A 25834-nucleotide genomic window follows, 5' to 3' on the forward strand; every position below is an offset into this window, starting at 1 on the left:
TTGTTATCATCTTCTAACTGCCTGATGTTGACTGGCAGTGCGTTGTACAGTTTTGCACCGATATGGCTCACATGCCCTTGTGTATTCGTTCTTTTTGTTCGCTGAGTATGGAGTGCTGCGCTATTATGGGTATTGTAGTTATGAAAGTCGGCATTTGTCTGAAAATCTGCAATGTGGGTCCTGACATACAATACACATTTGTATATGTATAATGATGGTATAGTAAGTATTCTAAGCTTTTTGAATATGGTTTTGCAGTGTGTCTGTGGATGACTGTGAGTTATTATTCGGAAGGCCCTCTTCTGCAACAAAAAAATTTGTTTTAGGTGCCCTGTTGTGGAACCCCAAAATATTATTCCATATGTGGTAAGAGATTGAATGTAAGAAGATGGTTTGTTAAATGTACAAAGGAAACTAAATACAAATGTATAAATTGTGAAAAACAATGAAGTAGCTGAAATTTCTGTGCACATGAAAAGTTCAATTTTTTTATGAATTTAGAAGAAAGAAAAGCCTGTCACTTGCTTGGGTGTTAACAGGCTCAGTGAAATTTGTTTACATGTCAATAAATAATATAATTTGTTTCTGTTTTTTATTTACAACTCTGTATCTGAAATGGCTATAAATCTTGTAAACATTAAAATATAATAAATGCTTAAAATTTTGAAATAATAGTTCAGAAAACATTTTTTAAATGGTAGGGGTCAAAATGACCCCTCTGGGCGTTCGAGGGGCAGGCAAAGTCTGGGCATCTGAGTGTTAATCTATCTTAAAGAAGTACAATACAAGGTACTGACAACTAAGTGCTTTGCAATGCATCCAATAAGCAAGCCTACAATTAACACATCTTTAATATATCTTGCTCTGGTATGCAGTAAAGAATTCCAAGAACACTGTTAATTACGTTAACAGTCCTAAATGTGGTATGGAAATATTAACAGATTTATACCATGACACCAGTCTCTGCCATAGCAACATAAGCCCACCAATATGATTCCATATTCATATAAAAATTCAGTATTTGGTTTCATGGAACCTTATCAGGCTTCAATGAGAAAACAACTGAAATGTTTCACAGACTGTCAAGTAACTGAACAAAAATTATATATTTCCACCATTGGAAATCATTCACTGTGTGTGTTGGAACATTTTTTGTGGGTCTTGATAGGAAGCAATTTCATATTTTTAAAGTAAGAACTAGAATTTTCAATGAATTCACAATACATAATAGAAATATTTATGATATGCATTAGCTTTTATTTTAGGAATCAATGCTTTTCCTATATTTAAGAACACATATAGTGACAATCATCATAGTAAACTTGCCAACAATACTGAAAATTTCTTCAAAGGTGTTTTACAAAAATTGGAAATATTATCTGCTCAAATTCCATTCCAGAATATTTGGTGATTCATGTGGCACTGACTTCTATGTCTTGAGAGAAAGCCATTATGCATCTGTTAACTTATAACAATACAGATAATCATCTCGAGAGCCGATTACAAGTACTCCACCACATACCACCGGGGATGAAAATAATTCACAACCAATATTTTTTTTGTACAAGAGTTCACCTGAAACAGAACAAACCAATGGGATTTTTCATCTTTATTGTTGATACATCACAGTGTCACAGTAGTTTTATCAATTTTCCTCTCACTTTGTTTATCACACTATATTCAACATAAAAAAAAGCAAAATACTAACTTCTCATGGGATGGCAAAGAGACAGGAAGTTGAATATAAAGATGAAGAAAAACAACAGACAAATGTTGCTAAAACTTGAGCTTTTAAGATTGATGGTTATTTTTTAGTATAAAAAGACAAAACAGAAAAGGTAATTAGGTTTCATAAATAAGCACACTAGACAAAATATTTTCCACCTCCACAAGACCTCATGCTAATATTGTGTAACATTGCCTCCAGCCCTGAGGATGGCCTCAGCTCAGCTAGGAAGAGTGCCCAAAAGTTCCTCCAAATTAGAATAAAACTGGAAAATTTGCCACACTCATTTTCGTACATAGAAACATTCCACTACTATAGCATACAACCTGATCCATCAAGTAGGACTTGGGCCTTGTACCAACAATTTCTGTGTTCTTTATTTACATTTGTTATTTTGTTACTGTCATTCATTCACAAATAAATTATTCATGTAATGTAGAAAGCATTCTTTAACAACCAATTATTCTGATTATTGTAATAATAACTGCTATGAAATTATGCTTTCTAATTCCAATGTAACTCCATAGGTACACCCATATTAAGGTGGATTTCAGTTTTTCCCAAATTTGAAAACAGTTTGAACCTGACTGTACCAATAATTATTTTTTCCCTGTACCAGTTTGTCTGTAATATTTTGTATTTAAGATTTCAGACTGATTGGAAACTAACTGTCCATTTTTATTTATTTTTGAATTCCATGGATCCTTGATGCGAGGATCCATGTATTTCATGAAAATGTATTTCAGCAAACTGGTATACAATAATGTAATAATTTTTGTTTTCGCATATTTTAGAGTCCACTATGACTAATTACTGATCATAAAACAATATAACTAAAATTAGCATAATTAAAGTTATTTCTTCAAAACTATATCTATTACATTATTTATGCTAAAATTACCTTAATGAATCTATGTGTAGATAAATATTTACATAGAATTCTAAAATAGCGCTTTCTGTTGCATGAAATTTATATAAAAAGTTATAGGCATAAAATTTATAAACTTGTGTTTTGAGTATGGGCTAGACATCTCATGCAGAGTGTAATGTTTGAGGGCAGCTGGCATTTGAAAGCACACGGAGTAGGTATGTTTTGGAAACATTTCTGGAAATAATTACTTCCACGACAGTGATAGAAAAAAATGCAAGATGAAGATAAATATATTGTAACAGTATTTTACTAATAAAACAAAAGTTTTGTCTGCAACTTGCGGTTAAAGGCTAACAAATACCAAAATGTCAATAAGCCTTTGGAAGCTGCCAACAATCTAAATAGATGTCAAGTTCAATATATTTTCCACATTTGATATGAATTGCACAAAATTCAAGCTTTCGCAGACATTTCATGTCTGCTTGTGTCTGTATATGTGTGGATGGATATGTGTGTGTGTGTGTGCGAGTGTATACCCGTCCTTTTTTCCCCCTAAGGTAAGTCTTTCCGCTCCCGGGACTGGAGTGACTCCTTACCCTCTCCCTTAAAACCCACATCCTTTCGTCTTTCCCTCTCCTTCCTTCTTTCCTGATGAGGCAACAGTTTGTTGCGAAAGCTTGAATTTTGTGTGTATGTTTGTGTTTGTTTGTGTGTCTGTTGACCTGCCAGCACTTTCATTTGGTAAGTCACATCATCTTTGTTTTTAGATACAAGCTTTCGCAACAAACTGTTGCCTCATCAGGAAAGAAGGAAGGAGAGGGAAAGACGAAAGGATGTGGGTTTTAAGGGAGAGGGTAAGGAGTCATTCCAATCCCGGGAGCGGAAAGACTTACCTTAGGGGAAAAAAAAGGACGGGTATACACTCGCACACACACACATATCCATCCACACATATACAGACACAAGCAGACATATTTAAAGACAAAGAGTTTGGGCAGAGATGTCAGTCGAGGCAGAAGTGCAGGGGCAAAGATGTTGTTGAATGACAGGTGAGGTATGAGTGGCGGCAACTTGAAATTAGCGGAGATTGAGGCCTGGTGGATAACGGGAAGAGAGGATATGTTGAAGAGCAAGTTCCCATCTCCGGAGTTCAGATAGGTTGGTGTTAGTGGGAAGTATCCAGATAACCCGGACGGTGTAACACTGTGCCAAGATGTGCTGGCCGTGCACCAAGGCATGTTTAGTCACAGGGTGATCCTCATTACCAACAAACACTGTCTGCCTGTGTCCATTCATGCAAATGGACAGTTTGTTGCTGGTCATTCCCACATAGAATGCGTCACAGTGTAGGCAGGTCAGTTGGTAGATCACGTGGGTGCTTTCACACGTGGCTCTGCCTTTGATCGTGTACACCTTCCGGGTTACAGGACTGGAGTAGGTGGTGGTGGGAGGGTGCATAGGACAGGTTTTACACCGGGGGCGGTTACAAGGGTAGGAGCCAGAGGGTAGGAAAGGTGGTTTGGGATTTCATAGGGATGAACTAAGAGGTTACGAAGGTTAGGTGGACGGCGGAAAGACACTATTGGTGGAGTGGGGAGGATTTCATGAAGGATGGATCTCATTTCAGGGCAGGATTTGAGGAAGTCGTATCCCTGCTGGAGAGCCACATTCAGAATCTGATCCAGTCCCGGAAAGTATCCTGTCACAAGTGGGGCACTTTTGTGGTTCTTCTGTGGGAGGTTCTGGGTTTGAGAGGATGAGGAAGTGGCTCTGGTTATTTGCTTCTGTACCAGGTCGGGAGGGTAGTTGCGGGATGCGAAAGCTGTTGTCAGGTTGTTGGTGTAATGCTTCAGGGATTCCGGACTGGAGCAGATTCGTTTGCCACGAAGACCTAGGCTGTAGGGAAGGGACAGTTTCATGTGGAATGGGTGGCAGCTGTCGTAATGGAGGTACTGTTGCTTGTTGGTGGGTTTGATGTGGACGGACGTGTGAAGCTGGCCATTGGACAGGTGGAGGTCAACATCAAGGAAAGTGGCATGGGATTTGGAGTAGGACCAGGTGAATCTGATGGAACCAAAGGAGTTGAGGTTGGAGAGGAAATCCTGGAGTTCTTCTTCACTGTGAGTCCAGATCATGAAGATGTCATCAATAAATCTGTACCAAACTTTGGGTTGGCAGGCCTGGGTAACCAAGAAGGCTTCCTCTAAGCAACCCATGAATAGGTTGGCGTACGAAGGGGCCATCCTGGTACTCATGGCTGTTCCCTTTAATTGTTGGTATGTCTGGCCTTCAAAAGTGAAGAAGTTGTGGGTCAGGATGAAGCTGGCTAAGGTAATGAGGAAAGAGGTTTTAGGTAGGGTGGCAGGTGATCGGCGTGAAAGGAAGTGCTCCATCGCAGCGAGGCCCTGGATGTGCGGGATATTTGTGTATAAGGAAGTGGCATCAATGGTTACAAAGATGGTTTCTGGGGGTAACGGATTTGGTAAGGATTCCAGGCGTTCGAGAAAGTGATTGGTGTCTTTGATGAAGGATGGGAGACTGCATGTAATGGGTTGAAGGTGTTGATCTACGTAGGCAGAGATACGTTCTGTGGGGGCTTGGTAACCAGCTACAATGGGGCGGCCGGGATGATTGGGTTTGTGAATTTTAGGAAGAAGGTAGAAGGTAGGGGTGCGGGCGTCGGTGGGGTCAGGAGGTTGATGGAGTCAGGTGAAAGGTTTTGTAGGGGGCCTAAGGTTCTGAGGATTCCTTGAAGCTCCGCCTGGACATCAGGAATGGGATTACCTTGGCAAACTTTGTATGTGGTGTTGTCTGAAAGCTGACGCAGTCCCTCAGCCACATACTCCCGACGATCAAGTACCACGGTCGTGGAACCCTTGTCCGCCGGAAGAATGACGATGGACCGGTCAGCCTTCAGATCACAGATAGCCTGGGCTTCAGCAGTGGTGATGTTGGGAGTAGGATTAAGGTTTTTTAAGAAGGATTGAGAGGCAAGGCTGGAAGTCAGAAATTCCTGGAAGGTTTGGAGAGGGTGATTTTGAGGAAGAGGAGGTGGGTCCCGCTGTGACGGAGGACGGAACTGTTCCAGGCAGGGTTCAATTTGGATAGTGTCTTGGGGAGTTGGATCATTAGGGGTAGGATTAGGATCATTTTTCTTCGTGGCAAAGTGATACTTCCAGCAGAGAGTACGAGTGTAGGACAGTAAATCTTTGACGAGGGCTGTTTGGTTGAATCTGGGAGTAGGGCTGAAGGTGAGGCCTTTGGATAGGACAGAGGTTTCGGATTGGGAGAGAGGTTTGGAGGAAAGGTTAACTACTGAATTAGGGTGTTGTGGTGCCAGATTGTGTTGATTGGAATTTTGAGGTTTTGGAGGGATATATAGCAGACATGAAATGTCTGCTTGTGTCTGTATATGTGTGGATGGATATGTGTGTGTGTGTGCGCGAGTGTATACCTGTCCTTTTTTTCCCCTAAGGTAAGTCTTTCCGCTCCCGGGATTGGAATGACTCCTTACCCTCTCCCTTAAAACCAACATCCTTTTGTCTTTCCCTCTCCTTCCCTCTTTCCTGATGAGGCAACAGTTGTTGCGAAAGCTTGAATTTTGTGTGTATGTTTGTGTGTCTATCGACGTGCCAGCGCTTTTGTTTGGTAAGTCACATCATCATATATATATATATATATATATAAAAAAACAAAGATGAGGTGACTTACCGAACAAAAGCGCTGGCAGGTCGATAGACACACAAACAAACACAAACATACACACAAAATTCAAGCTTTCGCAACAAACTGTTGCCTCATCAGGAAAGAGGGAAGGAGAGGGGAAGACGAAAGGAAGTGGGTTTTAAGGGAGAGGGTAAGGAGTCATTTCAATCCCGGGAGCGGAAAGACTTACCTTAGGGGGAAAAAAGGACAGGTATACACTCGCACACACGCACATATCCATCCACACATACAGACACAAGCAGACATATTTAAAGATTTGCAACAGTTTGTATACACACACTCACTTAAGCAGTTCACAATACCATTACCAGTTTCAACCAGCCAGCCAACATCTTCTGACTAAATAGATAAAAAGAGGTTACTGATAAGCAATGTATGATCTACAAAATCTGCTGAGGGATTATCTACATACTGATAAAAAGAATGAATTCATATCTAAAAGGTACATGCTGTAAATGGTTTCCATTGCATTGTCAACAATACTGAAAGTACAGTAAGTAGAGATCAAGGTTTTTGAAGGGGGAGTTAAATCTTCACCTTGTCTATATTCATAGAAGAAATATCTACACTAGTAGATTTTACAGCTATGTTAATTAGAGGTAGTGTAGTACAACTTTTAAACAGTTTTTTTTAAAAACTTTAAAAAATTGAAAACACTGTGTAAGTTCCAGCAAAGTGATGTAAAAAAAGATAAAAAAGAATTAGTTGCATTTATGCTCACTTGGTACAATTAGTGTGAGGTGCACACTGGTGTCTAGATAGCACTGGATTTTTCATGATACACAATTGTCAGGGCAAAATTTATTTGTAGCCAGCAAGGTTAGAGAGGATGACACACAGCAGCTGGGAGCAGCAGCTGGACACCAGGCACTAGTGGGATGCAAGGAAGGTGGTACGACAAATCTCAGAGGAAGAGTTCTTCACAGGTGTTGAAATAGGCCTCAGTCGAGAAATAGGCATCTTGTGACTTCACCTGGTTAGAAAAACACCAAAAGCTTACAGAAGAAAACATTGAACCCTGTGATGTCACTTGGTTTGGAGGCAGTTTTATTCCTATCCTTTAAGCTGATATGCGCAGCATGAAAAATTTTCACCGTCACTCATCACTATCTCGGTAAGCTTTGGTGCCAAACTCATCCATAGACAGGATGACTAAGTACTCGGGAAGGTAATTATTACACTCTACAAAACATTTTAGTACCTTTTCCAATTTTTTTAGAAAAACATCAAATTGTAAAATTCTATTTCCATAATTTTTTATTAACTCCCTGTTACCTTGTAATTAAGGTGATAAGTCTATAACAATTATCGACAATCCATAATAGTTGGCAGTTCTGCCTTTACATCTTGAAATTAAAATACTGAATGATAATACACATCTGGACCTCCAGTTCATGTAGAACAATTTAACCATTTCAATTTTCTTGCCACAGCAGTAGAATGAGTGTCATCATACTAATCAGTTTCATAGCTTGTTTATTCATTATAAGTACAGAAAAACTGTGATGCAACATTTTCCAGCATGAGATGGAGAACAAGGTAATGTGGGATGATGTGAAATCATGAAGTGGTAGCCTCTAGAATGATCTTGCAGAGGAATACTTCCACTGAGATCAAGGCACTGTTTCAAAAATGTGAGGGAACACCCCCTCCTAACAGAGTAGACTTGACCAGAGAGGCAACCCAGGGATGGGCAACAAATCTGTGCTAACCTTTAAAATTTATTTTAAAGCATGGCTCCATAAGGAACATGGCTACAAATATTATATTGTTTTTGCCTTCAGCAGAGATAGATAATGAATGAAGAGGCAGCCAAATAAAGAAAATAAAATGTAAGAAAAATTTTCTCACTCGGCAAAAGATAAGGGGAGGCAGTTAGTAAAGAGTGCCAACCTGGTCTCTGGGCTTCCTGAGGCAAACTGCCCATACAACATGCACCAATGACAGCTCACTGCTTCACTATCATTCAACAGTGGCATTACAAATCAAAATATAATTTAGCTGTTAACTACAGATAGAGAAGAGGTTCAATGGAAGAATTGACTCAGTAATGTTTACACACTGCAATATTTTTGGTTGTAGCATGGATGTTATTTATTGCTGTCAAAATTTCTTAAGTAACTCCTGATAATGAAGTTAATCACTTCAACATTCCTTGTCAGTGGTGAGTTGTTACAAGTCTGTAATGGAATGATGAGCCCTGACACCAAAACAACTGATTCACATAAATACAATGGTTGTTCAATAAATAATGCCCCAAATTTTTACAGCCATTAATATATTAAATCATCTTTTCAGGTACTTAAAAACAAGTTTCTTCTGCATGTGAGCTAAGTTTTGAACACAGCCATAAATAGCACAGCCATAGTGAACCATCACAATGGTGTCTACACAAGACATTCATTACAAGCAATGTGCTGTAACTGAATTGTTGGTTGTAGAAAAAGAAACAACGGTGAACATCCACAAATCTTTGTATTCATTGTATGGTAATGATGCAGTTAATAGGAGTACTGCTGGGTGACGAGTAAAGTGAGTCAAAGTGCCATGAAGTGCAGAAACTCAGTTCCATGACTGACCAATTTTGAGATGGTTCTGTCACAGCCACTGCTTCCAACATAGTGAGTCGTGCAGATGCCATTTATTCATGCAGACTTGTGCATCACAACTTGACAATAGGCTTTACAGATATAAGTGAGCATTGGAACTGCATGTGCAATGACTGAGACTCTTGGATATTAAAAACTTTGCTCAAGATGTGTTCCACGAAAGTTCACAACAAACCACAAGAGTCAAAGAAAAGTCATTTAATCTTAGGTGTTGGAACAGTTTGAGGCCAATGAAGTGATCTTTGTTCATGGATTCTTAGAGGTAATAAAACCTAGGTGCATCACCTGGAGCCAGAAACAAAACCAGTCACTGGACAGGCACCACCCAGAAACACCAACAAAGAAGAAATTCAAAGCAGCTCCCTCTAATGGAAATGTCATGACGATATTCTGAGATAGTCATGGTGTCTAATAATAAACATGTTCTGAGAAAAATTTGTGGGGTGTGATTCACTGACTTATTCTCCAACACAGAACAGATACATTGCTACAGTTGGTTCTAATTAAGACAAAAGAACATGTATTAATGCCTAATTATTGCTAGTAAGTGTAATTCATCAAGGCAATATATATTATGATGTTTGACAAACCTGATTTTGCATGAAGGATGCATAGGGCACCAGAAGTAGAAGCTGCAGCAACAAAATCTACTTCGCTGTTGACCGTACTAAAAGGAAAGGGTGTTGCATAAACGGGTGAATCCAGTTTAGTTGTCCACAACAACTGTCCATTTGTACCCAAGCAGTACACCTGTAAAATAGCACAACAGGTAAAACTAAGGAATATTTATTTTCGTGATATTAGATCATTACATGAAGTGTCATAAAGATTTTACCTTCTCTGGGTTACAACTGTCATAGATATGAACTCTTGCTCACACTCTACAACTAACAGTTACTGTTTAAAAAGTACAAGTCATAAGCTGGGCTGACAAACAAATAATGCAATGTATAATTAAACATACAAGCTGGAATCTGATATTATTTAATTCAATACTCTTAGTGATTTGGAAGCAATAATGTAGTCTGCCAACACCCTGATAATCTCATCATGAGCCATTGTAAATGTCTTTTTCATGAATTCAGCATAAAGAGATATCTGTTTATTTTTTGTAGAATACAGTGTAAAGTAACAGTTCATACGTTAAACTCTATGATTACAACCAGTGATGGGGTAGTGAAGCAATATAACAGGTGCCCTCTTTATCTCTCCGCCAAATGAATTTAATGCAGATATTACACTGCATCTCACATTCCCTGCAAGAGGTTATTCTGTGATTACTGTACGAGGAACATCTCTCTGACCGCACCCCATCCCACCACTGGCACTGGTCAGCGAGCAGATGATTCTGGATGAAACCCTGTGGTCAGGGTGGTTATCAAAACTGCCTACAGATCTCCAGGTTCATCTCCTCCCCCCCACCCTAAAATCCATCGGTTCACGTCTGTGGATGGCTGACCAGGTCTATTTGCTCACACATCACTGCCACCAGCAGGAGTTCACGCAACAGGTTGGCACTCCTGCACCAGTAGTTCGCCGGGCCACAGGCAGGGGCAGCCCACACACTGCCCCCCAGACTGCTGCGCCACCTGGCACCCAGCGCACACACACTCTGCCCACTGAGCTGCTGCATATCGCACCTGCGCTGACCGCCCTGGCGTACAAACCTGAAGACATCAATGACGATCGGCCGCCTCCTCTCCAAACATACCCTCACTGTTGATACTACACCGTATACGGCGATGATGAAAGAAAGTGCCACTCCCCATGCAATCATCCGAAAAGCCAATCATCTGATAAGCACCAACCCATGCTACATTCCATCCATGCCTCTGCCCCGTCGAACGGCCACCTTTACATCACAGACTATTCTTTGAGTCACATCTTCCTCATGGACACCAGTGCTGACATCTCAATCATACCTAAATAGATGGTCACACACCCCCTCACATGCACACGCTCTCTCCTGCGAGCCATGAACTCATCTACAATCCAGACATGTGGACCCGTCAAGCTTCAACTCTATCTCTCTAATGGCCTCTCCCTCCCATGGATCTTCCACGTGGTGAACGTCAAAGAAGTGATCCTGGGAATCGACTTCTTATCACACCACCAACTGTCTCCAAATTTCGTTCGAGGTTCTCTGTTTCATCACACCTCTAACTCTCACATCCTGTGTGACCGTGCTCCGACATCTGCTCCGAGTATGAATGCCGTTAACTGCGTACTGCATCAGTGCGCGGCTCTTGCAAGCACGAATTGTGCAACTGTGAACCGCGTCCTGGCAAGAAGTGCCAAGACATGCACCCACTGCTGTGAGAACGCCGTTTTGAAATATCGCATTGCACGCACCGAGGACGAGCTTGCTGCAATAACCGCCCGCATTAATTCACACCACTCGGCAGTGCCGACACCCGAGCCTTCATCCGCCACACCTGGCCGCTCCGCCGACAACAGCACACAGGTTAGCAATATCACAACTATCTCATGTGACTCCAGTCTCAACCACACAGTGTTACACACGGCTCCCCTGTCCCCACCAAGTGTGTTCCACTCAAAGGTCGTCGACCTTTCTGACCTCACGTCCCTACAGAATCAGGATGAAGACAAACAGCAACTTTTCAACAGCATCTCCATTTTGCTATCTTTCACAAAAGCAAAATTTGCTGGCGTCTGAGAGGAGGTCTGGTGCAACTCCTCCACTGGCACCCTCCAACTCCTCATTCCCACCCCCCTCTGCCATTCAGTGCTTGAGCACAGTACATTCCTTGTATACCCCGGAATTATGTCATTGACACACCTTGTGACCAAACTATTTGTGTCACAAGACATGAAGTGCGGCTGTCAGACCTGGGCCCAGAACTGCATCACCTGCCAGCACAACAAAGTCATGGGTAGAGGTCATACCTCTCACCAACATAACCGCCAAAACCATGGATAAGGCTTTTGTTTCTTCCTGGATTTCCCGCTTCGGCTGCCCCACTACCGTCACCACTGAGCACGGCTGGCAGTTTGAATCAGCAGTCTTCGCCCAACTCTGCCAGCTGTACGGTATCAACAAATGTCGCATGACTGCCTACCACCCCCTAAGCAAACGGTCACGACAGTTATCCTGTAGATAACCACAGCATTTATGAAAAGACTCTGTAACATCAGTATAATCTTATTGTGAAATTGTTTTTGTAATGCCATTTAGCCTAAAGGTGAGGTATTCCCTCGAAACATGTAGCAAAATAAATAAATAATACAATAGTTAACAAAGTTTGTGACTGGTAGTGGTAATTTAAAAAACCTTTACATATTTGGTATAAGAAGATGGTCACGTGGGTGGAACTACTGGCAATAATACTCATATAACTTGCCATCTGGCAGAGTGCAAGCACTTCAGACTGTGCTGTGATTCACTGACAATTACTGCTATCACCATGCTTCACTATATCTGTCCGTAAGGTTTAGGTTGGCTATCTATCTCATTTACGTCATCAAGCTATGGGCTAGGTTGCAAGCAATTAATGTATTTTGTGCGGTTTTTGTTAGAATGACAAGTGTGACAATACACAGCGGTTCCCTTGCACCTGAATATTATTGGCATTATGAGTCCATAAGACCCTGCAGAGTAAATAAATGAGCTTCAGCTAACTTTAACAGTAATTCCTTACAATTCATTACCTTGTGATCATGACAACCAAACAGCAAACATAAACCACTGTTATCTTCAGGCATGCAAGCAGATTCAAAGAAGCAGAGGGATGAGAAGACATTTCCACCAGCTTGAAATGTCCACAGCTGTAACAGAAGGAAATTCTTCAGGGACACTAGAAGAAATCGAGAAGAATTGAAATATTCATTACTCACAGAGAAAAAAAACCAATGAAAAGTATTAGTAGGACAACGCTGCCATCTTCAAAAATCATGATGTGGGTCAACTGGTTCCATCATAATACAACATCATAAAAAACGCACTGTGACCTACGTGAGAACCACATCAAAACATTGTTAAGTTTCTTGAACATTATCCAGAAATATGATTTCAGCACAAATAGATACATAATAAACCAGCCAGGTGAGTCAAAAGGAACGACTGTTCTTACAGAGACCCTTTACTCCTGAACAGACTCATTCCAAGGTTATTTATTTTGCTGGTGGTTTAAAAAATTGTAAAAGAACTTTCTTCTACAGTTTAAAATTATACACATATCTTCAGCTAGGATATTTAACATTGAAATTGTTTGTTGTTATTTTTTGTATATATAATGACATAGTAATTTGTAAAGTTAATAGGTTAGGTTGTCCTGCTCCATAGCTGAGTGGTCAGCAGAGTAGAATGCCATGTGAGGGGTCTGGGTTCAATTTCCAGCCAGGTGGGAAATTTTCTCCACTCGGGAACAAGGTGTTGTGTTGTCTTCATCATCATGTCTTCCCCATCAACACTGAAGTTGCCGAAGTGGCACTGACTAAAAAGACCTGCACCAGGCAAAAAAAAAGGTCATAGAAACAGAAAGTACTTCGTCAATTATTATGTCAACTGGAGCCCACAAAGTCAAAATTGCAGCCTCAAGAACCTACCCCTAGATGTACTGCACCCAACAATGAGAAAATGAAGATAAATAATTTTTTTTTGTATATCTTACACCTCTCAAAGCTTTTGAAACTAATGAAGGGACTGAAAATTTACTGGTGATGTGTGGGAGGGTAAGAGTACAAGGTTCAGATCGTACTAGATAACAAAAAAGCGAGCCACTCAATGTCAGATAGAGTTGCATCTTTACCCATGTATTAGGCAAAACTGCAGGGCAATAAGATATTAAACTAATACAACATTTTTATATGTTTATTAAATAATAAACACTGTCTTGTTAATACTAACCTCATCACCTTTTGATGCACCATAACAGTGCACTATCCCAAGCACTTCTGCAACTACAACAACAGAGTAATCTGGCTGATGAAAGGTGACAGGTGATGAGAATATAGGTGCAGAGAGATGACGCTGCCAAACAACTTGTCCAGATGTTTCTTCTACTGCAGCTATGGTACCATCAAGTGTTCCAGCAAAAATCAATCCTATGTGAGAATTGACACATGGTGAGGCACAAATGCCACCTCTACTCAGTTCACAAGACCACAAAGAAGTTCCATCCTGTAAAATGCATTACAATTTGTTTTAAGTTTAAATGGGGAAAAGCTTTCACTAAACTTGAAAACATTTGTATCATCTAGATAACAACAGCAAACAACATTAGGATATTACAAGATGTGGTGTTTATGAGAAAGATGCCTTCTGCACACACTGGATGGCAACCACTTCAAAATCACTATGTACATGGATTCCCACAGTGTATACAAGTTTAAAACAAAATGTTAAAATGGAAGGCAAAGTTCTGGAATCAAGTCCCAGTCTAGCAAATATTTTGATCTGCCATGAATCTTTGAGATAGTTGCAACTTTGCTGGAAGGTCCATTATTATTTGGCTCACTCCTAGCACATTCAATACCATTTTCAAAATGAGAGTTATCTTGTGAACTTGTTTCCAGTATTATATAAAAAATAAGAAATTATTCTGGCTCTTCTTTCTTTTTTGCAGGTGAGAAGGTAGTATAATGAGAGAATAAGAGCAAAAGAGACCTCTGACAACTGAAACAGTCGGATTGTCGAATAGTTTTTCTTCTGTGAGCGTAACAAGAAATTGACTGAAGTTTCCACTGCCAAACACCACATAATGGCTAGTTAAGTGTGTATCCAGTTGCAGATCATGAAACATATGCAGTTGGCAAACTGGTGGAGGACATGTGGGATCTGTCCCATACATCCACCTGTCATTTCCTACTTCAGACCTGTAATACCACGGTAGCTTGTAAGAACCATATCACATACCAGCTCATATTCAGAGATTCCTGTGATCATGACTCAGAACTAATTGTCCACTTGGATGAATAGGTTTGTTTTCTGATATCTTTGTGATGTATGAATGTAGTCTTTTGTTTTGCCCCTGTACTATAAAATCTCTGGAAATATCCTGAGCCATCTGTAACTATTATTGTATTCTGGTGAACTGCTGTCTTGCTAAATTCGACAAACTTCCTATGGAGGCAAATTGTGGGTGCTCATTTAATTGCTTCACCTGCAGCAACAGGCACAAAATTTTTATGAGTAGTCAGATCTACTGTATATGAGGGATAGTCATAAGGTTTTACTTATCATCTCAAAGAATAATTTTGCAAACTTATTTCATGATCACAGGAATTTCTGCATAGTGCTTACAGTGAGCTGGTATCTGATATGGGACTTACATGTTACCCCGCCCTTGCTCTAATATATGGTGTCAGAGGCCTGAATAATGAAATGACAGGTGGATACATCGGATGGGTTCTACATGTCCTCCACCAGTTTCCCAAGTTGTCGAAGTGGCGTCCAATTGACTCTTGCACCAGGCCATTGAGCCACATGAAATAATAATAATAATAATAATAATCAAATAATAATAATAATTATTATTATTATTATTATTATAGTGTCTATATAAAGTCATGTACTTATTTTTTTGTTTGCAGATAAGAATTTCAGTTTGAATCTGCAAGCAAACAAAATAAATATGCAATGTTATTTTTTTGAGGTTATTTTATGACAATTCCTCATATAGTCTCAGAACTATGTACACAGTTCATAAGAAATAAATTGTCTGCTACACACACCAGTGGGACAAGTACTAAATTCGCTAACTCGGACACAAAGTACTGAACAAGAATGGTACCTTTATTAAGAAGGCTATTGCACGGCCAATGTCTGATGAGTTCGGTATTCATCTGGAGAACAAGATGCCAATGGGGAGCATGTGGTGAGAACAACACAAACAAAAGATTCATGTTAGAGGTGCTATTTATGTACTTCTTGTAAACCAAATGAAGGGCCATTTTTGGTGAAAACGTTAATGCAATTGTACAGGAACTGTTTCCAGAAAGAGATTGCACCATCCAAGATGGAATGCCCTCATTTATATGGCAGCTAACGTCCTAGATTGGTTTCGTGAGTGTAGGGATACATCTTATTCGGGCCTCCAAAATCTCAGAATTTGAGGTATGCATTGCCTAAATGGCCCACTGCCTTTCACCAGATGCTCTCAGAATTGGAACAGTTTATTCAAAGAAAGACTACAAATATCATCCAATATCAGTACGTCAGACCTGGTGGTCTAGCAGTAGAGCGGATGCATGGAGACCGAGAGGTCATGGGATGGAAGCTACTTTTCATACCAGTGGTCACATTAATCATCATTACGCAATTTTCTGGGGTACTGAAACTCCACATATCGTTCATGAGCATGAATGTGATTATGGGGTGTTCCGTGACTCTACTGGTGTAGTTGGCCTATTTTTATTTACAACCCCAATGGTGAATGCACTTGGCTACTTGCAAATGCCAAAATAGTTTGCCATTGATAACATGCCCCCCCTCCTGCCCCCTCTACAACTTAGATGAGAAGGGTATTTCCAACATGATGCTGCACTGCCCCATTTTGCTAGTTCCATTCATGCTTATCTTGATCAGACATTCCTAAACCATTGGATGGTCATGATGGACCATTTTTATGGCCTCCTCTATCTCTGGATCTCACACTCTGTGAGCTCTCATTATTGGGTGTGATAAAGGAGGACATGTATAGCACAATAATAAGAAAACTCGTAGAATTCTAGGACATGATACAAAGTGTGATATCCAACATTTCCCCAGCAAGGTGTGTTCCAGCACTAAATTGTACGGTTGAATGCTGGTCTGAGTGCATTAATCATGCTGGTGGTCAGGTTGCGACTCTGTATAACGAAAACCCTGAGTGAATGCTTTCTCTCAAATAATGTTCACTAATTTTGACTCATCCTGTATTTTGTATGTTTCAATATATTTTTTCTTTTGTAGAAACAGAAACAATGCCTAGATGGGGAAAAGGGAACACAATGGGTTATCTTTAAGTTATTAGTGACATGTTGTTCTTTGAGGTAGACTTCCTGCTTCAGTTCTCGAATTTTGCTGTTCTGAAATCAGCGGGCTTCTTAGCGAACTGTAATTCATATGTATGTATAATGTGAGGCATCTGCATGTAAATGTCTGCCTTTGGAATCATTTTTATAGGGTTAAAATAAAACTTACGCAAAGGTGGGAAGAGGAGGGGGAATTTCATCAATATGTAAGTAAGTTTCACTGGTCTCGGTATAACTTACTTCATGCTAGTATGTTATGGACAAAATTTGACACTCCAAACAGCCCACAATGGTACATAATAGAAGAACAGACATTTCGGTGAATAAACTCAACTTCTTTACATTTAATCAGAACCTATGATCCACTGAAATTCAGTGTGTCATATAACTCCATAATAATTGGACATTTCACGAATTTATCACTCCTCCATAAGGATGTTTGCTGTATGGAACCAGCTGTTTCCACATGGAAGCTCCTGGTCCAAGGCCGTTTTACTCATTTCAAATATCCCACTTTGCCATTTACAACCATGTGTGTATGAAGAAGAGGAACACACCCTCAGATGCCACCTAAGACTATAGTGAACATAAAACTGTGTTTTCTTACAGTACACATTTACTAAAGACTCCTTAGAAGCTCATATCAATCATGTTTCCTTTATGGGATGAGTGTTAGTACACTCTGTTAACGAACGAAAGTCTAAGAGTTTTAAAATTTTTGATTTTGTAGAACACATGGTTGTTCCACCACAAATGAAGAAAATAGTGGACCAACCAAGAAAAGCTTCACATACACAGATAAGCCTTACAGAACTGAGGCAGTGCGAGTGCTTTATGGAGTGTTTCACTTCAACACTAAATATATCATCTTGATTACATAATAAATCCATCTTGTTAAAGTATATCTTAATAGAACAAATCATACATATATTAACAATAATATCAAATGATGTGAGTGTTATCTAAAATCCAACTTATGCACACCTTCAATGCAGTAACACCCTGTGTACGTGTTGTAACTGTTTTATGGTTGATGGAGCTAAAATTGTCTAAGAGGACATTTCATGAAGTAAGTTACACATTTTGTCTCACTTGAAGACTATTGCACAACAAGAACGGCACATTATTGGAAGAGAATACACGTCCCGGATTTCCTGCAGACACAGTTCTGCTGCACTACAGATATCAGGTGCACCACAGTGTGGGAATGAAATGGCATGGCAACAGGAAAAGTATTTCAAATTTGAAGTACATGGGACAGTACTATTCTTTTGGGCAAAACATCTAAATGACACACAGATTAACCATGACATTCTGATGGTATATGGATCAAATGCAATGTTGTGTCCAACCATAGTGAAATATTGCCTACAGATTGACCAAGGCCACACAAACGTAGGTGATTCTGATAACAAGGAAAGTGATCAACACCGACCACAGATAACGTCCAAGCAATCGAGGAACAGATTCACTGCAATCACAGATTTTCCAGTGATGAGGATGTTCACATAGCAGTTGTCAAATAGCTCATGACCAAGGAGCAGATTTCTATACTCGAAGAATTGAGTGATTGGTAGAATGTTCCGACCGTTGTTTACAGAGGTTTCATGACTATGTTGAATAATAGTGTCACATATCTCTATCACTTTGAAGTGTAGTTCAGCATTCAAAAGAAGTTACTTGGCCCACAACAATAATAAGTAAATTACTTTTTGAAGTCCCTTCTTATTATCTAATGCACTTTAGTGTAAATACATTCACATGTTTGTGACAACTTGAATATATTATTTTTTAAATGAAAATATGTTTTACATTTTTTACATATTCCATATCCCTGAAGATCATATCACTTATGATCTGTGAAAGGAACCATGACATATCTGTTCTCCTGTACATTCATATTATGCATTTTTGTTTTTATGCTACCTTGAGGATTATATTGGATCTATAGAAAAAGTCTATGTATGTTTCCATCTAGGGCATGGAGTTCAACTATCAAATGCATAATATGCTGTTTAATATTGCCAGAAGCAAATTTTAATCTTTTTAAAAGCTATGTAACATCTATGAAAGCAGAAAAAGTGCTAAATTGAGTCACAAAAATAAGGCCCTGAGCTTCATTTCCATACTAAACAATTATTTGCTTAGTCAGTGCCAAGAGAAGACAATCTACACAATGGTCTCGTAAGATGTCCTTACCTGCACCTTAATACAATATAATTTGTGGTTGTAGCACCCAACAACAATGGCTGTTTGGTGACAACACAGAACAGGACCACTTTTCACCTTGTCACCAGCGGAGAATACCCAAATCAGGCTGCCCTGTGTAATGTCAACAGCATAAATGTTACCATCATAACAACCTGAAACAGACAAATGCCTCAATACTTTCTGTTCCTCTCTAAGAAGATGTGATAGAAGATGGTTCAGCAGCTTAAACTAAGGAACAGACGTGATTCATGCACATTTAAGAACTCATAAATTCACAATTTTTTTCTAAAGATACTGCACACAGGCAATAAGTAACAGCAGTCCATTAAAAAATAATAAAAAATAAAATAAATAAATAAATCACGCACACTTATTGTCATCATTTCTGTAGACTAAGGAAAATATTCAGTTTAAAATTCTATCAATGATTTGGACATTACAGATGGAGAAGTTAACAATAAGACAATATTATCATTCAGTAAGTTAACTCAGTTACAAGTGTTCAGTTTATAATAACTGATTTTTCTGATGACCCAATGAAATCAGAAACAATTATTTGGGCTTTTGCATCTGTTGGACAATCTGTTCCACATGGTATAAGTTTTCACGCCTCTGGGATGAGTATCTAATGCACAAAAGATAAATAAACATAGTAAAATGGCAGTTAATTTCTGTTTGTGCATTAGTACTGCAGATGAAGATAAATAATGTGTAAGAGGAGTGTTAGCTTTTCTTTCTACTTAGTTTATATCATACAGGGTGTGACAATGTTCAAAGCGTAATTTCACTTGCATAGTACAATGATGTACTGCAGGAATGCGCACCAGTTTGTGCCGCATTCATGTACTAATGAGCTGCCATTTCGAGAGTGACAGTGATATGGAGCAGTGAAGTGCACAGCGTCGTGCCTTTCCTGCTGAAAGTTATTTCAAGAATAATGACTCTGTATTGCTACCCAGCATCTATTTCGGCAACATTTCAACTTGGGACGTCATGGGAAAGTTCCAGAAGGATGGACCATTGTGAGGTGGGTAGGTGCCATTTCGAACAACAGGTTCTGTTTGCAATCACAAACCGGGAAGAAGTGAAATAACTATATGGACACCAGAAGCCATGGAAAATGTTCATGCACCACTATTTCATAGCCCAAAAAGATCTGCTTGTCATCATGCCCAAACTGTGCTTATGTCCGATCGCTCATTCAGGAGAATATTGCACGTAGATCTCCATTTTCATCCATATAAGCTGCAGATTGTTCAGGAAATTAGGCCTCGCGACTGGGTTTCACGCGAAACATTCTGCTTAACCACATGTGATCTCCTTTGCCAAAAACCACAAATGTTGCACACCATCCTGATGTCAGATGAAGCTCATTTTGAGTTATGTGCCAGCTATCACAACATTTCAGTCATTTCATGAGGCTCAAGAATACTGAGAAGTATATTTTTTAAAATTTATTACATATACTTAATTTTGTTTCGTATGGGTTCACAGCCTCAATATACAGGGTGCAGCAAAAGTCAGTTAACCAAAAATGCTGTACATTGTGGTTTACACAAAGTAATTTGTCCTATTAAAAGTGTTCAAAGTTTCCTCCATTGTTAACTAGACATTTAACACATCATTTAAACACTGATTTAATGTCACATAACTCCTCGTTATTATCAAAAAGTTGCCATATTCTTGTTCAATCAAAATCTCTAAATACTGTAATTTGAATAGTTTTGTAGTGAAAACATTACCATTCAGTATCTACCATATTGAAAATAACAAGGAGTGAGGTCCAGCAAGCTTGGAGGCCAACTGATTTTACCCTGCCTTCCCACCTATTCTTAAAAAACTGTCAGCCAAAAACACGAAGAGTTGTAACCCCTTGCGTGGTGGAGTGCTGTCTTGTTGCCAAATGAGATTGTTTTGTACAGCCTCAAGTACAGGGGTACTGTGTAAATAAATAACTTCTCTTAACAAATCAACATACTTTTTCTGCAGTCATGGTTCCAATGAAAAAGTATGGGCTTGCCATTCCTTTGTTTACATTTCAAACAAAAACTCCAAGAACATTTAACTCCTCCTCAACAACAAATCAAGGATTTTCAGGCAGCTGAATCTGTTAACTCTTCCATTTAATTTAATACTTGCTTCTTTACACCACAGGATTGTTTTGTAAAAGTTAGGATCACTTTCACTGCGGATCACACACCACTTACATAATTCATGGCTTTGATCTGGATCATCCTCATTTAGGGCATGTAGTAAGGTAGATACCTAAGGCTTCGGATGTAGTGTTTTTAACAACTGTAGTTCCTTAGAAGCTCTTTTTGCAGATTTCTTGGATGACGGAACAAATGCCTGTGCAACAAGCTGAAGACTTTCTTTAATCGTTGCTACTTTGGGCAGCCACTGTGTGGTAAGCCAGCTACAGAACCTTTCACCTAGAACCTTCAATTTAATTTTTAGATAGTTTGCCTGCGTGGTGGCTGTGTATGCAAAAAATTTTCAATTAATTATTGTCTTACATCTTCATAATTTCAACCAAATTTCCACCATATCTGTAAAGCTAACACTCATTGTTCTGTAGACAATTTTTTGTTCCTTTACTTTCCACACTCACAATAAATGCACAACTGACACCAAGGCTCAGTTTGTTATTTGTTAATAACAAACCAGTTCAGCCTTAACTCTTAAATCAAATTTCACTGTGCAGAGATTTCACAATTTTCAATATAGGGATTATTACTTAATTATTTAGCTAAAACATGACCATGAACCGAAATGCACAGCTGTTGAGTGACTAATGCCACACCCAGTATTTTTAAAATAAAATATTGCTGTATGGGCTGCAAAAATTTCAAATTTTAGCTGCTACTAGCTAATTTCAAATTTTTTGTCATTATCAAGTACAATTCAGATAATATCTATATAACACCTTACAACAGATGTAGCATGCAAACCAGTTCACCAGCCCACATGTGAGCCACTTGTAACCACTAATGTGATCATACAGAATTCACACTGTATCATGCACCAATGTCAAATTTACTCTCACAGTATGTCTACATGCAGACTCTGTAGGGAAACAGTGCAACGTGTTTTTGTAATTGACTCTACAAGCGGCAAACAAGTCCCATGCTGTGGCAGCCAACCACCCGCATTCTCTGCAATTCTGCACTAGTGATACATGTTGTTTACCAGTTGTCTGGATTGTTTTTTCTTATATCCCAGGTAGGAGTGGTCACATTACATCCTAAGCAGGAATGATCACATTATGAGGACAAGTATTCACAGTAAGGTCAAATTGCAGAATTATGCAGTGACACATGCCAGCACATAGCAACAAACCTGACCAATGCTAATAAGTAACATTTCTGATGATGATCAGTGCTGAAACTACGTAAAAGTTTTTGCCCATGACTTCTCTTTTTGTTAGCAGCATATCAGTTTCAGTAGTAAAGCAGGCTATGTACTTTAGTATGGGTGCTCCCTCTCTCTGTACAGCATAATAAAAGTTATGTACGTACAGCCACCAAAAGATGCCTCTTTTATGTCATGTACAACTACCAGTCACTTATTGTTGTGCTGGATTTGTCGGTTGAGTATATATTTGGCCTTGATGCATATTTCACTTTTGGATTTTCCTTTTATCATACAATGCATCCTCAGCTTGTCGGTAACTTGTGCTGCCACTGATGCACTTCATACACAATTTGCACCATTGTGTGAACATGGCCTGTGGAAAGCAGTCAACTTTCCAGCTCATGCTGTCTCAAGACAGACAACAAATTCAATATTTTGCAAATCCTGATTCTGTTGGCTATTAAGGATGAGGTAAAGACTGAAGTGGATAGGGTTAACAATGAGTTCTGTACTCAGATTCCTACAGTCAGTGGGATTCACCACTAGTGGTGGTCAAGAAATTTGGGGCCCCCTTGGATCTTGTGGAGACTTTAAGAAAATCATTAACATTCACATGGAAATTGATTCTTATACATTACCTCTTCTTATCCATTACATCGTTTGGATGAACTCTTTTCTAGACTTTCAGGTGGTAAACTATTCTCCAAAATAGACCACACACAAGCATATTTTAAATTGCCTCTTGATCAAGACACTCAGAAGATATTAGTCCTGAACACGCAATTCAGACTATATCGACATAACAGGATGCTCTTTAGGGTGACTGGTGCTGCTCCCATTTTCCAAAGGTCTCTTGAATGGATTTTTTTCAGCATTCTGTATTGTGTCAGTTACTTGGTTGTAAAACAAACACACATTTGCGCATTCTGTTTGTTTTTGCAGCCCCTGTTTAGAAATGACTTAAGTTTAATTTTTCCAAATGTGCCTTCTTTCAGCTTTCAACCACAGAATATGTAGAGGCTATTCAGAATATGCCTGTGCCTAAGTCCATTAAGGACCTTCAAGTATTTCTAGGAAATGTAAACTACTATGTGAGCTCTATTCCCCATCTAACTTTCATGGTCTGACGACTCAGCCATCTCTGTTAACATACAGGAGTACTGTTCATCGGTCCGAAGAATGAAATCAGGCTTTTCAGAAGTTAAAATCAGCCCTACAGTCAGCCACCTGTCTTATGACTTACCAGCCCTATTTACCACATGGAATCAGGGTGGCTCAGCTTCATAAGTTAGAGGATGGGAGAAAAAGGCCAATCAAGCACATGTCAAAGATGCTTACTCGCTTACTCCAGCTCAGGAGAATTATTCTTAGCTCAAAAAGGAAGTGCTGGTCATCATTTTTGGTATCCATAATTTTGCATTTTTGTGTGGTTGCCATTTTCACCTTATCACTGACCATAAACCACTCATGTCACTTTTTACCCCAAGGTTAATTTCCAGAGTGTACTGCATTGCCTTCATTGTTGGGCTCTCTACTAGCTGATCTTTCAGTATTATTTATTACTTGTAGTATTTCGAGAATTTCCGCGTAAATTCTAGAACCACTTGGCCTTCTACTATCTCAAACAAACAATATTTTAAATATAAGTGTGAGAGAGCCTATCTACTGCAGGTCCCCTGTGTGTGTGTGTGTGTGTGTGTGTGTGTGTGTGTGTGTGTGTGCAGGTCTGAAGTGTGTAGTGAGAAGACTGTAGACACGGGAGTCGAACGGTACCAACAAGTACTTGTCGGTTGCACCAAGGAAGTTCTAATTAAAGAACATGGCAGCCCCAAGGAACTTCTGTGTTATTCGGTGCTGTTTTATAACTCTGAATATTGTAGTGACGAAAAAAACAGTTGAGTTGAAAAAAGATTTTTAGTACCTTTTAACACAGACATGCTAGAGGCATGACTTGTTCACGATTTCCGTGGTTGAGAATCAACTATGTGGTAAATGTATCTTAATTTTTGTCTAATGTGAGATGACACGGGTGACTTACAAGAAGTCTAACGTTTATGTGAGAAATGATAATTTTGTTCTTTATGGAAGCTGAAATACACCAACAGAAGTATTCTTCAAGTACCTACTTATTTAATGAGTAGAGAGTCTTTGGAGAAGAAGTTTTTGGAGACTGACGTAGGTGGCTATCCAGAGAAGAAGATCGGCTGTCCATACCAAGTAAGTCTACGCGTGTAAAAGAAGTGAGGAGGTTGCAATCCAACTTCACACATTCTTGTCAGCAAAAACATTAGATACTGCTTCTCAGCATTCTAACATGACCACACAGTATCACCTTCTGGTAGGTCTGGATCTTGAATTTGACAGTCAAGAAACAATTTGCTTTTTCAGTTACACAGTCAGCTGGAGTAATTGCTCGATGTACCCTATAAATTTCCATGATGTTGGTAAATTGTCTCTTCACACTTGCTTCTTCAATGGGTCATGCAGTGTGAGTTGGCATCCCCTTCTCTCCCGTGCAGATCTGCCTGGCCTTCATTGCTTTTATTATTTTTATTTTTTTCCCCCAACTGTAGCACTCACTTCAGGTTCAGCAATGTGTGATGCTCTGTATAGAAACTGATGAACGGCGCCGAGTGGTGTCACTGAGCCGTGAGGACATCCCTGTAGCTATAGCATTCAAGTAATACACAGTAATTTAGTTTAGATTCTGTTTTTCAAATGTACTTCTGTATTTTACTGTGCAGGCTGGTGTTCACTCCATTACTCTAAGTTTTTTGCATAACTTTTAGTGCATTCTTCCCGTGTGAGGCAACTTTCTTTGGTAAAATAGACCAGAGGTAGTGTAAAGCAGAGCTTACATTGCACTCACTGACAAGTCACATACTTATTGTTGTACTGATTGAAATGGATAGGGACTGCACCTGTTGTGTATGGATGCAGGGGGGAACTGGTCACTGCCTGTAAACAGCTGGGAACTGCATAGGCCATGGTTGATAGGCTTCAGGCTGCTGCCCTGGGCTGCAGTAGCAGTTGGCCACAAGAGATGAATGCTTTGGCACCTCTGGAGCCTATTGCATCACATGGGACACAAGATGCTGCTGCAGCTTCTGATTCACATGGCATGCTGGCCAACATGTACCCAATGGTGAGTGATGAACAGTGCTGGGGTTGCAAATCTCTTGATGGGAGATGACAGTGGATACTCGTCAAACGGCTGCCCACTTATGCCCTAACAACAGGTTTGAAGTATTTCCCACTGCTGAAAGTACGATGGTTGTTTCAAAAGTAAGGTTCCCAACTCTGTACCCTTACTGTGCATGGTGCAATGCGAAATCTGGCAACACCCCCGTGTTTGCTGGATCC

The 25834-nt window shown here is 39.6% G+C and overlaps 1 protein-coding gene across 2 annotated transcripts in view; it reads right to left on the bottom strand.

The window, feature by feature from the left end:
- Nucleotides 1-247: 247 nt before the first annotated feature.
- The window catches only part of LOC124605749 (beta-alanine-activating enzyme), a 169807-nt gene continuing 144220 nt past the window's right edge, over nucleotides 248-25834 (bottom strand). For both annotated transcript variants that reach the window (XM_047137629.1, XM_047137628.1), the window contains exons 11-15: nucleotides 19106-19269; nucleotides 13800-14072; nucleotides 12602-12718; nucleotides 9523-9682; nucleotides 248-1575 (exon numbers count right to left, since the gene is read on the bottom strand). In XM_047137629.1, coding sequence (XP_046993585.1) covers nucleotides 1451-1575; nucleotides 9523-9682; nucleotides 12602-12718; nucleotides 13800-14072; nucleotides 19106-19269 — 839 coding nt within the window. In that variant the 3' untranslated portion in view covers nucleotides 248-1450. The remainder of the gene's footprint in view (nucleotides 1576-9522; nucleotides 9683-12601; nucleotides 12719-13799; nucleotides 14073-19105; nucleotides 19270-25834) is intronic.

Source organism: Schistocerca americana, chromosome 3 (genome assembly GCF_021461395.2).
Source record: "Schistocerca americana isolate TAMUIC-IGC-003095 chromosome 3, iqSchAmer2.1, whole genome shotgun sequence".
NCBI lineage: Eukaryota > Metazoa > Arthropoda > Insecta > Orthoptera > Acrididae > Schistocerca > Schistocerca americana.